The sequence below is a fragment of the Bombina bombina genome, chromosome 6 (genome assembly GCF_027579735.1).
Source record: "Bombina bombina isolate aBomBom1 chromosome 6, aBomBom1.pri, whole genome shotgun sequence".
Classification (NCBI taxonomy): Eukaryota; Metazoa; Chordata; class Amphibia; order Anura; family Bombinatoridae; genus Bombina; species Bombina bombina.
The window spans coordinates 28,843,440-28,857,236 of record NC_069504.1 but is presented as its reverse complement, the minus strand read 5'-3'; the positions used below and the strand labels follow the sequence as shown (position 1 = coordinate 28,857,236).

Sequence of the window (13,797 nt, the reverse complement as noted above, 5' to 3'; positions counted from 1 at the left end):
ACTGTAGGGCACTGGTGTAATGATAAAGTAGCTGTAGAACACTGGTGTAATGATAAAGTAACTGTAGGGCACTGGTGTAATGGTAAAGTAGCTGTAGGACACTGGTGTAATGGTAAAGTAGCTGTAGGACACTGGTGTAATGATAAAGTAACTGTAGGACACTGGTGTAATGAAAAAGTAACTGTAGGGCACTGGTGTAATGATAAATTAGCTGTAGGACACTGGTGTAATGATAAAGTAAATGTAGGACACTGGTGTAATGATAAAGTAACTGTAGGGCACTGGTGTAATTATAAAGTAGCTGTAGGACACTGTTATAATGATAAAGTAACTATAGGACACAGGTGTAATGATAAAGTAGCTGTAGGACACTGGTTTAATAATAAAGTAACTGTAGGACACTGGTGTAATGATAATGTAACTGTGGGGCACTGGTGTAATGATAAAGTAGTTGTAGGACACTTGTGTAATGATAAAGTAACTGTAGGACACTGGTGTAATGATAAAGTAACTGTAGGGCACTGGTGTAATGATAAAGTAGATGTAGGACACTTGTGTAATGATAAAGTAACTGTAGGACACTGGTGTAATGATAAAGTAGCTGTAGGTCACTGGTGTAATTATAAAGTAACTGTAGGACACAGGTGTAATGATAAAGTAGCTGTAGGACACAGGTGTAATGGTAAAGTAGCTGTAGGACACTGGTGTAATGATAAAGTAACTGTAGAACACAGGTGTAATGATAAAGTAACTGTAGGGCACAGGTATAATGATAAAGTAACTGTAGGGCACAGGTATAATGATAAAGTAACTGTAGGACACAGGTATAATGATAAAGTAACTGTAGGACACAGGTATCATGATAAAGTAACTGTAGGGCACAGGTGTAATGATAAAGTATCTGTAGGGCACAGATGTAATGATAAAGTAACTGTAGGGCACTGGTTTAATGATAAAGTAACTGTAGGGCACTGGTGTAATAATAAACTAACTGTAGGACACAGGTATAATGATAAAGTAACTGTAGGGCACAGGTATAATGATAAAGTAGCTGTAGGGCACAGGTGTAATGATAAAGTAACTGTAGGGCACAGGTGTAATGATAAAGTAACTGTAGGACACTGGTGTAATGATAAAGTAGCTGTAGGGCACAGGTGTAATGATAAAGTAACTGTAGGACACAGGTGTAATGATAAAGTAACTGTAGGACACTGGTATAATGATAAAGTAGCTGTAGGATACTGGTATAATGATAAAGTAGCGGTAGGACACTGGTATAATGATAAAGTAACTGTAGGGCACTGGTATAATGATAAAGTAACTGTAGGACACAGGTGTAATGATAAAGTAACTGTAGGACACTGGTGTAATGATAAAGTAACTGTAGGACACTGGTGTAATTATAAAGTAGCTGTAGGACACTGGTATAATGATAAAGTAACTATAGGACACAGGTGTAATAATAAAGTAGCTGTAGGACACTGGTGTAATGATAATGTAACTGTGGGGCACTGGTGTAATGATAAAGTAATTGTAGGGCACTGGTGTATTGATAAAGTAACTGTAGGGCACTGGTGTAATGATAAAGTAGCTGTAGAACACAGGTGTAATGATAAAGTAACTGTAGGGCACTGGTGTAATGGTAAAGTAGCTGTAGGACACTGGTGTAATGGTAAAGTAGCTGTAGGACACTGGTGTAATGATAAAGTAACTGTAGGACACGGGTGTAATGAAAAAGTAACTGTAGGGCACTGGTGTAATGATAAATTAGCTGTAGGACACCGGTGTAATGATAAAGTAGCTGTAGGACACTGGTGTAATGATAAAGTAACTGTAGGGCACTGGTGTAATTATAAAGTAGCTGTAGGACACTGGTATAATGATAAAGTAACTATAGGACACAGGTGTAATGATAAAGTAGCTGTAGGACACTGGTGTAATAATAAAGTAACTGTAGGACACTGGTGTAATGATAATGTAACTGTGGGGCACTGGTGTAATGATAAAGTAGTTGTAGGACACTTGTGTAATGATAAAGTAACTGTAGGACACTGGTGTAATGATAAAGTAACTGTAGGGCACTGGTGTAATGATAAAGTAGCTGTAGGACACTTGTGTAATGATAAAGTAACTGTAGGACACTGGTGTAATGATAAAGTAGCTGTAGGTCACTGGTGTAATTATAAAGTAGCTGTAGGACACTGGTGTAATGATAAAGTAGCTGTAGGACACTGGTGTAATGATAAAGTAGCTGTAGGACACTGGTGTAATTATAAAGTAGCTGTAGGACACTGGTGTAATGATAATGTAACTGTGGGGCACTGGTGTAATTATAATGTAACTGTGGGGCACTGGTGTAATGATAAAATAACTGTAGGGCACAGGTATAATGATAAAGTAACTGTAGGGCACAGGTATAATGATAAAGTAACTGTAGGACACAGGTTTAATGATAAAGTAACTGTAGGACACAGGTATCATGATAAAGTAACTGTAGGGCACAGGTGTAATGATAAAGTATCTGTAGGGCACAGATGTAATGATAAAGTAACTGTAGGGCACTGGTTTAATGATAAAGTAACTGTAGGGCACAGGTGTAATGATAAAGTAACTGTAGGACACTGGTGTAATGATAAAGTAGCTATAGGGCACAGGTGTAATGATAAAGTAACTGTAGGACACAGGTGTAATGATAAAGTAACTGTAGGACACTGGTATAATGATAAAGTAGCTGTAGGATACTGGTATAATGATAAAGTAGCGGTAGGACACTGGTATAATGATAAAGTAACTGTAGGGCACTGGTATAATGATAAAGTAACTGTAGGACACAGGTGTAATGATAAAGTAACTGTAGGACACTGGTGTAATGATAAAGTAACTGTAGGACACTGGTGTAATTATAAAGTAGCTGTAGGACACTGGTATAATGATAAAGTAACTATAGGACACAGGTGTAATGATAAAGTAGCTGTAGGACACTGGTGTAATGATAATGTAACTGTGGGGCACTGGTGTAATGATAAAGTAACTGTAGGGCACTGGTGTAATGATAAAGTAGCTGTAGGACACTTGTGTAATGATAAAGTAGCTGTAGGACACAGGTGTATTGATAAAGTAACTGTAGGACACTGGTGTAATGATAATGTAACTGTGGGGCACTGGTGTAATGATAAAGTAACTGTAGGGCACTGGTGTAATGATAAAGTAGCTGTAGGACACAGGTGTAATGATAAAGTAGCTGTAGGACACTGGTGTAATTATAAAGTAGCTGTAGGACACTTGTGTAATTATAAAGTAGCTGTAGGACACTGGTGTAATGATAATGTAACTGTGGGGCACTGGTGTAATTATAATGTAACTGTGGGGCACTGGTGTAATGATAAAGTAACTGTAGGGCACTGGTGTAATGATAAAGTAACTGTAGGGCACTGGTGTAATGATAAAGTAGCTGTAGAACACTGGTGTAATGATAAAGTAACTGTAGGGCACTAGTGTAATAATAAAGTAACTGTAGGACACTGGTGTAATGGTAAAGTAGCTGTAGGACACTGGTGTAATGATAAAGTAACTGTAGGACACTGGTGTAATGATAAAGTAACTGTAGGGCACTGGTGTAATGATAAATTAGCTGTAGGACACTGGTGTAATGATAAAGTAGCTGTAGGACACTGGTGTAATGATAAAGTAACTGTAGGGCACTGGTGTAATGATAAAGTAGCTGTAGGACACTGGTGTAATGATAAAGTAACTGTAGGGCACTGGTGTAATGATAAAGTAACTGTAGGGCACTGGTGTAATGATAAAGTAGCTGTAGGACACTGGTGTAATGATAAAGTAACTGTAGGGCACTGGTGTAATGATAAAGTAGCTGTAGGACACTGGTGTAATGATAAAGTAGCTGTAGGACACTGGTGTAATGATAAAGTAACTTTAGGACACTGGTGTAATGATAAATTAGCTGTAGGACACTGGTGTAATGATAAAGTAGCTGTAGGACACTGGTGTAATGATAAAGTAACTGTAGGGCACAGGTGTAATGCTAAAGTAGCTGTAGGCACTCATGTGTAATGATAAAGTAGCTGTAGGACACTGGTGTAATGATAAAGTAGCTGTAGGACACAGGTGTAATGATAAAGTAACTGTAGGACACAGGTATAATGATAAAGTATCTGTAGGACACTGGTGTAATGATAAAGTAGCTGTAAACACTGGTGTAATGATAACATAACTGTAGGACACTGTTGTAATAATAAAGTAGCTGTAGGACACTGGTGTAATGATAAAGTAACTGTAGGACACAGGTGTAATGATAAAGTAACTGTAGGACACTGGTGTAATAATAAAGTAGCTGTAGGACACAGGTGTAATGATAAAGTAACTGTAGGACACAGGTTTAATAATAAAGTTACTGTAGGACACTGGTGTAATGATAAAGTAGCTGTAGGACACTGGTGTAATTATAAAGTAGCTGTAGGACACAGGTTTAATAATAAAGTAACTGTAGGACACTGGTGTAATGATAAAGTAGCTGTAGGACACTGGTGTAATGATAAAGTTACTGTAGGACACAGGTGTAATGATAAAGTAACTGTAGGACACAGGTGTAATGATAAAGTAGCTGTAGGACACAGGTATAATGATAAAGTAGCTGTAGGACACTGGTGTAATTATAAAGTAGCTGTAGGACACAGGTATAATGATAAAGTAACTGTAGGACACTGGTGTAATGATAAAGTACCTGTAGGACACTGGTGTAATTATAAAGTAACTGTAGGACACTGGTGTAATGATAAAGTAGCTGTAGGACACTGGTGTAATAATAAAGTAGCTGTAGGACACTGGTGTAATAATAAAGTAGCTATAGGACACTGGTGTAATTATAAATTAGCTGTAGGACACAGGTTTAATAATAAAGTAACTGTAGGACACTGGTGTAATGGTAAAGTAGCTGTGGGCACTCAGGTGTAATGATAAAGTAGCTGAAGGACACAGGTGTAATGCTAAAGTAGCTGTAGGCACTCAGGTGTAATGATAAAGTAGCTGTAGAACACAGGTGTAATGATAAAGTAGCTGTAGGACACAGGTGTAATGCTAAAGTAGCTGAAGGCACTCAGGTATAATGATAAAGTTGCTGTAGGACACTGGTGTAATGATAAAGTAACTGTAGGACACAGGTATAATGATAAAGTAGCTGTAGGACACAGGTGTAATTATAAAGTAGCTGTAGGACACTGTTGTAATGATAAAGTAGCTGTAGGACACTGGTGTAATGATAAAGTAACTGTAGGACACAGGTGTAATGATAAAGTAACTGTAGGACACTGGTGTATTAATAAAGTAGCTGTAGGACACAGGTATAATGATAAAGTTACTGTAGGACACTGGTGTAATGATAAAGTAGCTGTAGGACACTGGTGTAATGATAAAGTAGCTGTAGGACACAGGTTTAATAATAAAGTAACTGTAGGACACTGGTGTAATGATAAAGTAGCTGTAGGACACTGGTGTAATGCTAAAGTAGCTGTAGGACACTGGTGTAATGCTAAAGTAGCTGTAGGACACTGGTGTAATTATAAAGTAGCTGTAGGACACTGGTTTAATAATAAAGTAACTGTAGGACACAGGTGTAATGATAAAGTAGCTGTAGGACACTGGTGTAATGCTAAAGTAGCTGTAGGACACTGGTGTAATGCTAAAGTAGCTGTAGAACACTGGTGTAATGATAAAGTAACTGTAGGACACTGGTGTAATGATAAAGTAACTGTAGGACACTGGTGTAATGATAAAGTAGCTGCAGGACACAGGTATAATGATAAAGTAGCTGTAGGACACTGGTCTAATGATAAACCGGTGTCCTCATAATGATACATGAAAACTACTTAGACGTTCCCCTCACTGACCTCGGGCAGCATTCCCCAGGTTTCCGGATAGGATTCCTACAGGGAGTCGGGGGGCAGGGCGTGGGGCTGCACTGGACATTTCCTTTCTGAAAAATAAAGTGTTGGAATTCAGCCTCCTGCTCGTGTGATGAGATACACAGTACAGATCTGATTCTACTCACACAATAACACATGTTCAGTCAGGGCCTAGCACAGCAGGATTTAGAGTGACAACAAATTATAAGGGGTATTGTATAGCACGATGCTTTCCCAGTCCTACGTGTTCTTTATTTATTTATTGCATTGCAAATCAGTGATCGCTGGATGTCTAGAGAAGGTGTATGACCTCACCATGCATTACTCATGTCTTATTGAGAGAAATGTATGAAGAAACATGACCTACAATTGTTGAGAGTGATGGATTCAGGGTCACAGATTTCCCAGTGCCTAGGGCAGCACAATGACTAAATATAGCACTATGTCCAGTATCAGACCAGCAGGAGACTAGTAAAGAATAAGTTACTGTGAGATGTAGCACCCCTCATATGACTTTTCAATACAATGGTAAGTCTGAGCAGCTCTACATAAGATTGTTCACATAGTGCGCTGAATTGTCATAACTGACTCACCAGGGAGCTTAAATAACATAAAACAAGTCAGACATGCAGAACGGTAACAGGAATAACAAGGCACAAAACAACAAATAGGCACAGAAGACGGTAGTGAGAAGAATCTAAACAGATTAGACCAGGTCAGAAGACAGAGCTCACATGTGTAAGTGCTTAATTCATCTCTATCCCACCCTGTGTAGGAAAAGCAAAAAAATTCAAGAGCAGGATTTATTTTACCAATTCACCTGAAATTGAGACTTTGGCCTCTAGTTATCAAGCCGTCAACCGCAAATACGCTGGAATTCCGCAACGTATTTGTGGCGAGGCTGATTCGCCATAGTTATCAAGCCCTACTGCCCGGCAAAAGTAGAATATAGTGACGTAACCTATGATCCGCCGGACTCAGTCCGACACAGATCGATGGTTACGTCACTACAGATGTTCCGAAAGCAAGTTCGACAAAATCTGACTACTTTTGGTAGTTATCAAATACCTACCAGGTACGCTCGCCACTATTCTGGCCCAGCGTACCTGGATTTCAATCCGCCGCCCTGGAGGCGGCGGATCCCATAGGAATCAATGGGAGTCTGACCATAGCGAAAGCTTATGTTCGCTGCTGCACGATATCCCATTGATTCCTATGGGAGGTGTCTGCACCTAACACCCTAACATGTACCCCGAGTCTAAACACCCCTAATCTGCCCCCCCCACACCGCCGCAACTAAATAAACTTATTAACCCCTAAACCGCCACTCCTGGACCCCGCCGCAACTATAATAAACATGTTAACCCCTAAACTGCCGCTCCCGGACCCCGCCGCCACCTACATTATACATATTAACCCCTAATCTGCCGCCCCCTATACCGCTGCCACCTACATAAACGTATTAACCCCTATCCTGCGGATCCCGGACCCCGCCGCAACAGGACCCCGCCGCCACCTATATTAAAGTTATTAACCCCTATCTTGCCCCCCTATACCGCCGCCACCTATATTAAAATTATTAACCCCTAAACCTAAGTCTAACACTAACCCTAACACCCCCTAACTTAAATATTATTTAAATAAAGCTAAATAATATTACTCGCATTAACTAAATTAATCCTATTTAAAACTAAATACTTACCTGTAAAATAAACCCAGACGCCTAGATTTAAAGTTTTGCGGTAGCCGTCAAAACCAGCGTTAGGGGGTCCTAACGCTGGTTTTTACCGCCTGCTGGTATTTGGAGTAAGTCATTAAAGGGTCTAACGCTCACTTTGCAGCCGCGACTTTTCCATACCGCAGATCCCCCTACGCCATTTGTGTATCCTATCTTTTCAATGGGATCTTTCTAACGCTGGTATTTAGAGTCTTGGCTCCAGCCGCAGAAAAAAACCAGGAGTTAAGAGCTTTCTGGGCTAACGCCGGTTCATAAAGCTCTTAACTACTGTGCTCTAAAGTACACTAATACCCATAAACTACCTATGTACCCCTAAACCGAGGTCCCCCCACATCGCCGCCACTATAATAAAAATTTTTAACCCCTAATCTGCTGACCGTACACCGCAGCCACCTACGTTATACTTATGTACCCCTAATCTGCTGCCCCTAACACCGCCGACCCCTATATTATATTTATTAACCCCTAATCTGCCCCCTCAACGTCGCCGACACCTACCTACACTTATTAACCCCTAATCTGCCGACCGGACCTCGCCGCTACTATAATAAAGTTATTAACCCCTAATCCGCCTCACTCCCGCCTCAATAACCCTATAATAAATAGTATTAACCCCTAATCTGCCCTCCCTAACCTCACCTACACCTAACTTCAAGTATTAACCCCTAATCTGCCGACCGGACCTCACCGCTACTATAATAAATGTATTAACCCCTAAAGCTAAGTCTAACCCTAACACTAACACCCCCCTAACTTAAATATAATTTAAATCTAACTAAATAAATTAGCTCTTATTAAATAAATTATTCCTATTTAAAGCTAAATACTTACCTGTAAAATAAACCCTAATATAGCTACAATATAAATTGTAATTATATTGTAGCTATTTTAGGATTTATATTTATTTTACAGGCAACTTTGTATTTATTTTAACCAGGTACAATAGCTATTAAATAGTTATTAACTATTTAATAGTTACCTAGTTAAAATAATTACAAAATTACCTGTAAAATAAATCCTAACCTAAGTTACAATTAAACCTAACACTATACTATCAATAAATTAATTAAATAAAATACCTACAATTATCTACAATTAAACCTAACACTACACTATCAATAAATTAATTAAATACAATACCTACAAATAAATACAATTAAATAAACTAACTAAAGTACAAAAAATAAAAAAGAACTAAGTTACAAAAAATAAAAAAATATTTACAAACATTAGAAAAATATTACAACAATTTTAAACTAATTACACCTACTCTAAGCCCCCTAATAAAATAACAAAGCCCCCCAAAATAAAAAAATGCCCTACCCTATTCTAAATTAAAAAAGTTCAAAGCTCTTTTACCTTACCAGCCCTTAAAAGGGCTTTTTGCGGGGCATGCCCCAAAGAAAACTGCTCTTTTGCCTGTAAAAGAAAAATACAACCCCCCCAACATTAAAACCCAACACCCACATACCCCTAATCTAACCCAAACCCCCCTTAAATAAACCTTACACTACCCCCCTGAAGATCATCCTACCTTGAGTCGTCTTCACTCAGCCGAGCCACCGATGGAACTGAAGAGGAGATCCGGAGCGGCAGAAGTGATCCTCCAAGGGGCGCTGAAGAAGTCTTCCATCCGATGAAGTGATCCTCCAGGCGGCGCTGAAGAAGTCTTCCATCCCGGCGATGTCATCTTACAAGCGGGGTCTTCAATCTTCTTTCTTCAGGATCCATCTTGCAGACCTCCGACACGGAACATCCTGCTGGCCCGACGGACTACCGACGAATGAAGGCTCCTTTAAGGGACGTCATCCAAGATGGCGTCCCTCGAATTCCGATTGGCTGATAGGATTCTATCAGCCAATCGGAATTAAGGTAGGAAAATTCTGAATGAATAACGGGAGGGAAGAGAGAAAAAAGGCGGACCCTATTCTGAGGGCACCACAGCCTGCAAAACTTTTCTCCCGAAAGCTGCTTCAGCTGAAGCAAACACATCAAACTTATAAAATTTAGAAGAAGTGTAAGGAGGTCCAGGTAGTTGCTTTACAAATCTGATCCATTGTGGCTTCGTTCTTAAAAGCCCAACAGGAAGCCACTGCTCTAGTGAAATGAGTCATTATCCTCTCAGGAGGCTGCCTTCCCGCTGTCTCATAAGCTAAGCGGATAACACTCCTCAACCAGAAAGATAGAGAAGGTGTAGTAGCTTTCTGCCCCTTACTCTTCCCCATATAGATGACAAACAAAGAGGAAGATTGTCTGAATTCCTTAGTAGCCTGAAGATAGAACTTCAAGGCACGAACCACATCTATATTTTGAAGCAAACGTTCCTTCGATGAAGAAGGATTAGGACACAAGGAAGGAACAACAATTTCTTGATTAATGTTACGATTCAACACCACCTTAGGGAGGAACCCTTGTTTAGTACGTAAAACCACCTTATCAGCATGAAAAACCAGATAAGGGGGATCACATTGCAAGGCAGAAATCTCAGAAACTCTGCACGCAAAGGCAATAGCCAACAAAAAAAAGAACCTTCCAAGATAACAATTTAATGTCAACAGTATGCATAGGCTCAAACAGAGCTTGCTTCAAAACACTAAGAACAAGATTGAGGCTCCAAGGCGGAGCCCCAGATCTAAACACGGGTCTGATCCGAGCCTTAACAAAGGACTGCACATCCGGAAGCTCAGACAATCTTTTGTGCAGTAACACCGACAGGGCCGATATATGTCTCTTCAGGGAACTAGCAGATAAACCCTTCTCCAAACCATCCTGGAGGAAAGCTAAAATTCTGGCAACCTTAACCTTATGCCAGGAAAAGTTACGCTCTTCACACCAGTACAAATAAGTCCTCCACACTTTATGGTAGATATGACGAGTAACTGGCTTACAAGCCTGAACCAGAGTGTCGATAACACTCTCACAAAACCTTCTCTTGGCTAAGACTAAGCGTTCAATTGACACGCAGTCAGCCTCAGAGAATCTAGATTTTGATGAACGAAGGGACCCTTTATCAGCAGATCCCTGTGACAAGGTAACCTCAACTGAGGAGATGAGGACATCCCCACCAGATCTGCAAACCACGTCCTTCACAGCCATGATAGTGCAATCAGAATCACTGATGCTCGCTCCTGCTTGATGCGAGCCACCACACGAGGGAGAAGCAGTAGTGGAGGAAAAAGATATACAAGTCTGAACCTCCATGGTACTGATAGGGCATCTATCAGTTCTGCCTGAAGATCCCTCGACCCGTACCTGGGTAGCTTAGTATTGAGGTGGGATGCCATGAAATCTATCTCCGGCATCCCCCACTCACTGCATATCGCTGCAAACCCCTCTGAGTGAAGAGACCATTTCCCTGGGTGAAAGGATTGCCTGCTGAGGAAGTCCGCTTCCCAGTTGTCCACACACGGAATGTGGATCACTGACAGCGTACATTTGTGAGTCTCCGCCCACTCTAGTATCTGAGATACTTCTCTCATCTCCAAGGAACTTCTCGTTCCCCCCTGATGGTTGATATAGGCAACCAAGATTATATTGTCTGATTGGAATCTTATAAACTGGGACGAACCGAGAAGGGGCCAAGCCTTCAAGGCATTGAAGATTGCCCGGAGTTCCAAAATATTGATTGAAAGGGAGTCCACAGACCTTGTGCCTTCTTGGCAACCCAAAAGGCTCCCCAGCCGGAAAGGCTTGCGTCCGTAGTCACAATCTCCCAGGACGGTGTCAAAAAGCACGTACCTTGGGACAGATAATCTGGACAGAGCCACCAGGAGAGCGAGTCTCTCAACAGGCTGTCCAGCACGATCTGTTGAGATAGATCTGAATGGTCGCCGTTCCATTATCTCAGCATGCATAGTTATGAGGGTCTGAGATGGAATCTGGCAAAAGGAATGATGTCCATGCAGGACACCATGAGTCCGATTACCTCCATACACTGAGCCACTGAGGGTCTCGAGGAGGCCTGGAGGGCAAGACATGCAGAAGATAGCTTGCAACGTCTCTGATCTGTGAGGAATATTCTCATGGATATGGAGTCTATTATAGTTCCTAGAAAATTCACCTTTGTACTTGGAGTAAGAGAACTCTTTTCCAAGTTTATTTTCCATCCATGTGATCGAAGAAGATTGAGAAGGGACTCCGAATGTTCTTCTGCTAGACAAATAGATGGTGCCTGTACCAAGATATTGTCCAGGTAAGACGCTACTGCAATACCTTGTGTTCTGGCAACGACTAGAAGAACCCCCAGAACCTTTGTAAATATCCTTGGAAAAGTAGCTAGGCCAAATGGAAGAGCTATGAACTGGAAGTGCTGGTCCAGAAAAGGAAACCTCAGGAACTGAAAATATTCCCTGTGAATCGGGACGTGAAGGTATGACTGTATTGTCTCCATCTTGAAAGAGGGAACACTCAGAAACTTGTTTAGGCACTTTAGGTTCAGAATTCTGCGAAAAGTTCCCTCCTTCTTTGGAACCACAAAAAAGTTTTGAATAAAACCAAACCTCTTTCTGCTGTTGATACCGGGACAAATACTAGAGAGGAGAGATCCCGTACGCAACCTAAGAAGGCAGCCCTCTTTTCTTGACTTGTAGACAGGCTGGAGAGTAGGAATCTGCCCCTGGGCGGATGAGACTTGAATCCTATCCTGTATCCTTGAGATACAACCTCCAGGACCCAAGGGTCCTGTACATCCTGGAACCAAGCGTCTGAGAAAAGATACAGTCTGCCCCCTACTCGATCCGATCCCGGATCAGGGGCCACCCCTTCATGGCGATTTGTTCTCGGCGGGCTTCTTAGTCTGTTTGGACTTATTCCAGGACTGAGCCGGCTTCCAAGTACTCTTGGGCTTCTCGGATTTTCGAAGAGAACTGCTGTTGTTGTGACTGGTCAGCACAAAAGGAACGAAAATTAGACAGTTGCCGTGCCTTAGGCCTATTCTTCTTATCCTACGGTAGGAAGGCACCTTTCCCTCCGGTAACCGTAGAGATAATGGAGTCCAGCCCTGGACCGAATAAAATCTTTCCCTTGAAGGGAAGAGAAAGGAGACTGAATTTAGAAGTCATATCAGCAGACCAAGACTTCAACCAGAGAGCCCGGCGGACTAGAACCGCAAAGCCAGAAGCCTTTGCATTTATGAGAATAATCTGCATATTCGCGTCACAGATGAAGGAGTTAGCAATTCTCAGTGCTTTAATTCTCTCCTAAAATAACCTTGAGGGCAGTCTCCACCTCATTGAGCTCAGACAGAGTGTCGCACCAGTAGGTAGCTGCTCCAGCAACCGCAGCTACAGCTACCGCCGGTTGAAATAAAAACCCTGTATATTGAAACATCTTCCTGAGAAAAGTTTCCATTTTCTTATCCATAGGCTCTCTAAAAGAAGAACTATCTTACAGAGGGATAGTAGTATGCTTAGTCAGGTAAGAGATAGCGCCATCCACCTTAGGGATGGAGCCCCACAAATATAATTGAGAGTCAGGAACAGGAATCATTTTTTAAAAATTGACGAGGGGGAAAAAGAAGTTTTTACTCTTTCCCATTCGTTACTAATAATGTTTGCCATCTTAACTGGCACAGGAAAAGTCAGAGGGACCTTCCTATATTCATAAACACTGTCTAATTTAGGGATCTTAGGTTCCTCAGGGAGTGTAGTCTCTGGAACCTCTAGTGTAGGTAGAACCTCCTTTAATACAAAACACAGATGCTCAATTTTAAATCTAAAGGAGGGTTCCTCCACTGAAGGAGGTTTAGAAACTGAAGTCTCCGACTGAGAAAGTTCACCCTTTGAAACTACAGAGGTTAACTTCTCCTCAGATAGCTGGGATATAGTAGCTAAATCCGACAAATATTAAGATGACTCTAGGTCGGGAGAACTATGTTTAACCTTACTCTTGCATTTGTTAGAGCGAGGTAAGGCTCTCAGGGCCGCAGGCAACGCCGATTGTAACTACACTGTAAAATCCGCTGGAAAAAGGCCCCCTCCAGATGGAGGATTAGTTGAGCTGCGGGGAACTGCATGTGGAGCGGGTAATGTAGAAAGGGTAGTAATTTCTCGGCACCCAGATTCCTGAGAAGTAGACGGCTCAGAAGGGCTAATAGCGCTTGTCTCCCTTCTTAGACTTTAGAACAGTGTTTAGGCAAATGGA

At 41.4% G+C, this 13,797-nt stretch overlaps 1 protein-coding gene across 1 annotated transcript in view; it reads right to left on the bottom strand.

Moving 5' to 3' along the window:
• Positions 1–13,797, bottom strand: part of KCP (kielin cysteine rich BMP regulator) — a 565,655-nt gene that overhangs the window by 327,845 nt on the left and 224,013 nt on the right. Inside the window, 1 exon segment of the mRNA XM_053716343.1 lies at positions 5,904–5,989. Coding sequence (XP_053572318.1) covers positions 5,904–5,989 — 86 coding nt within the window.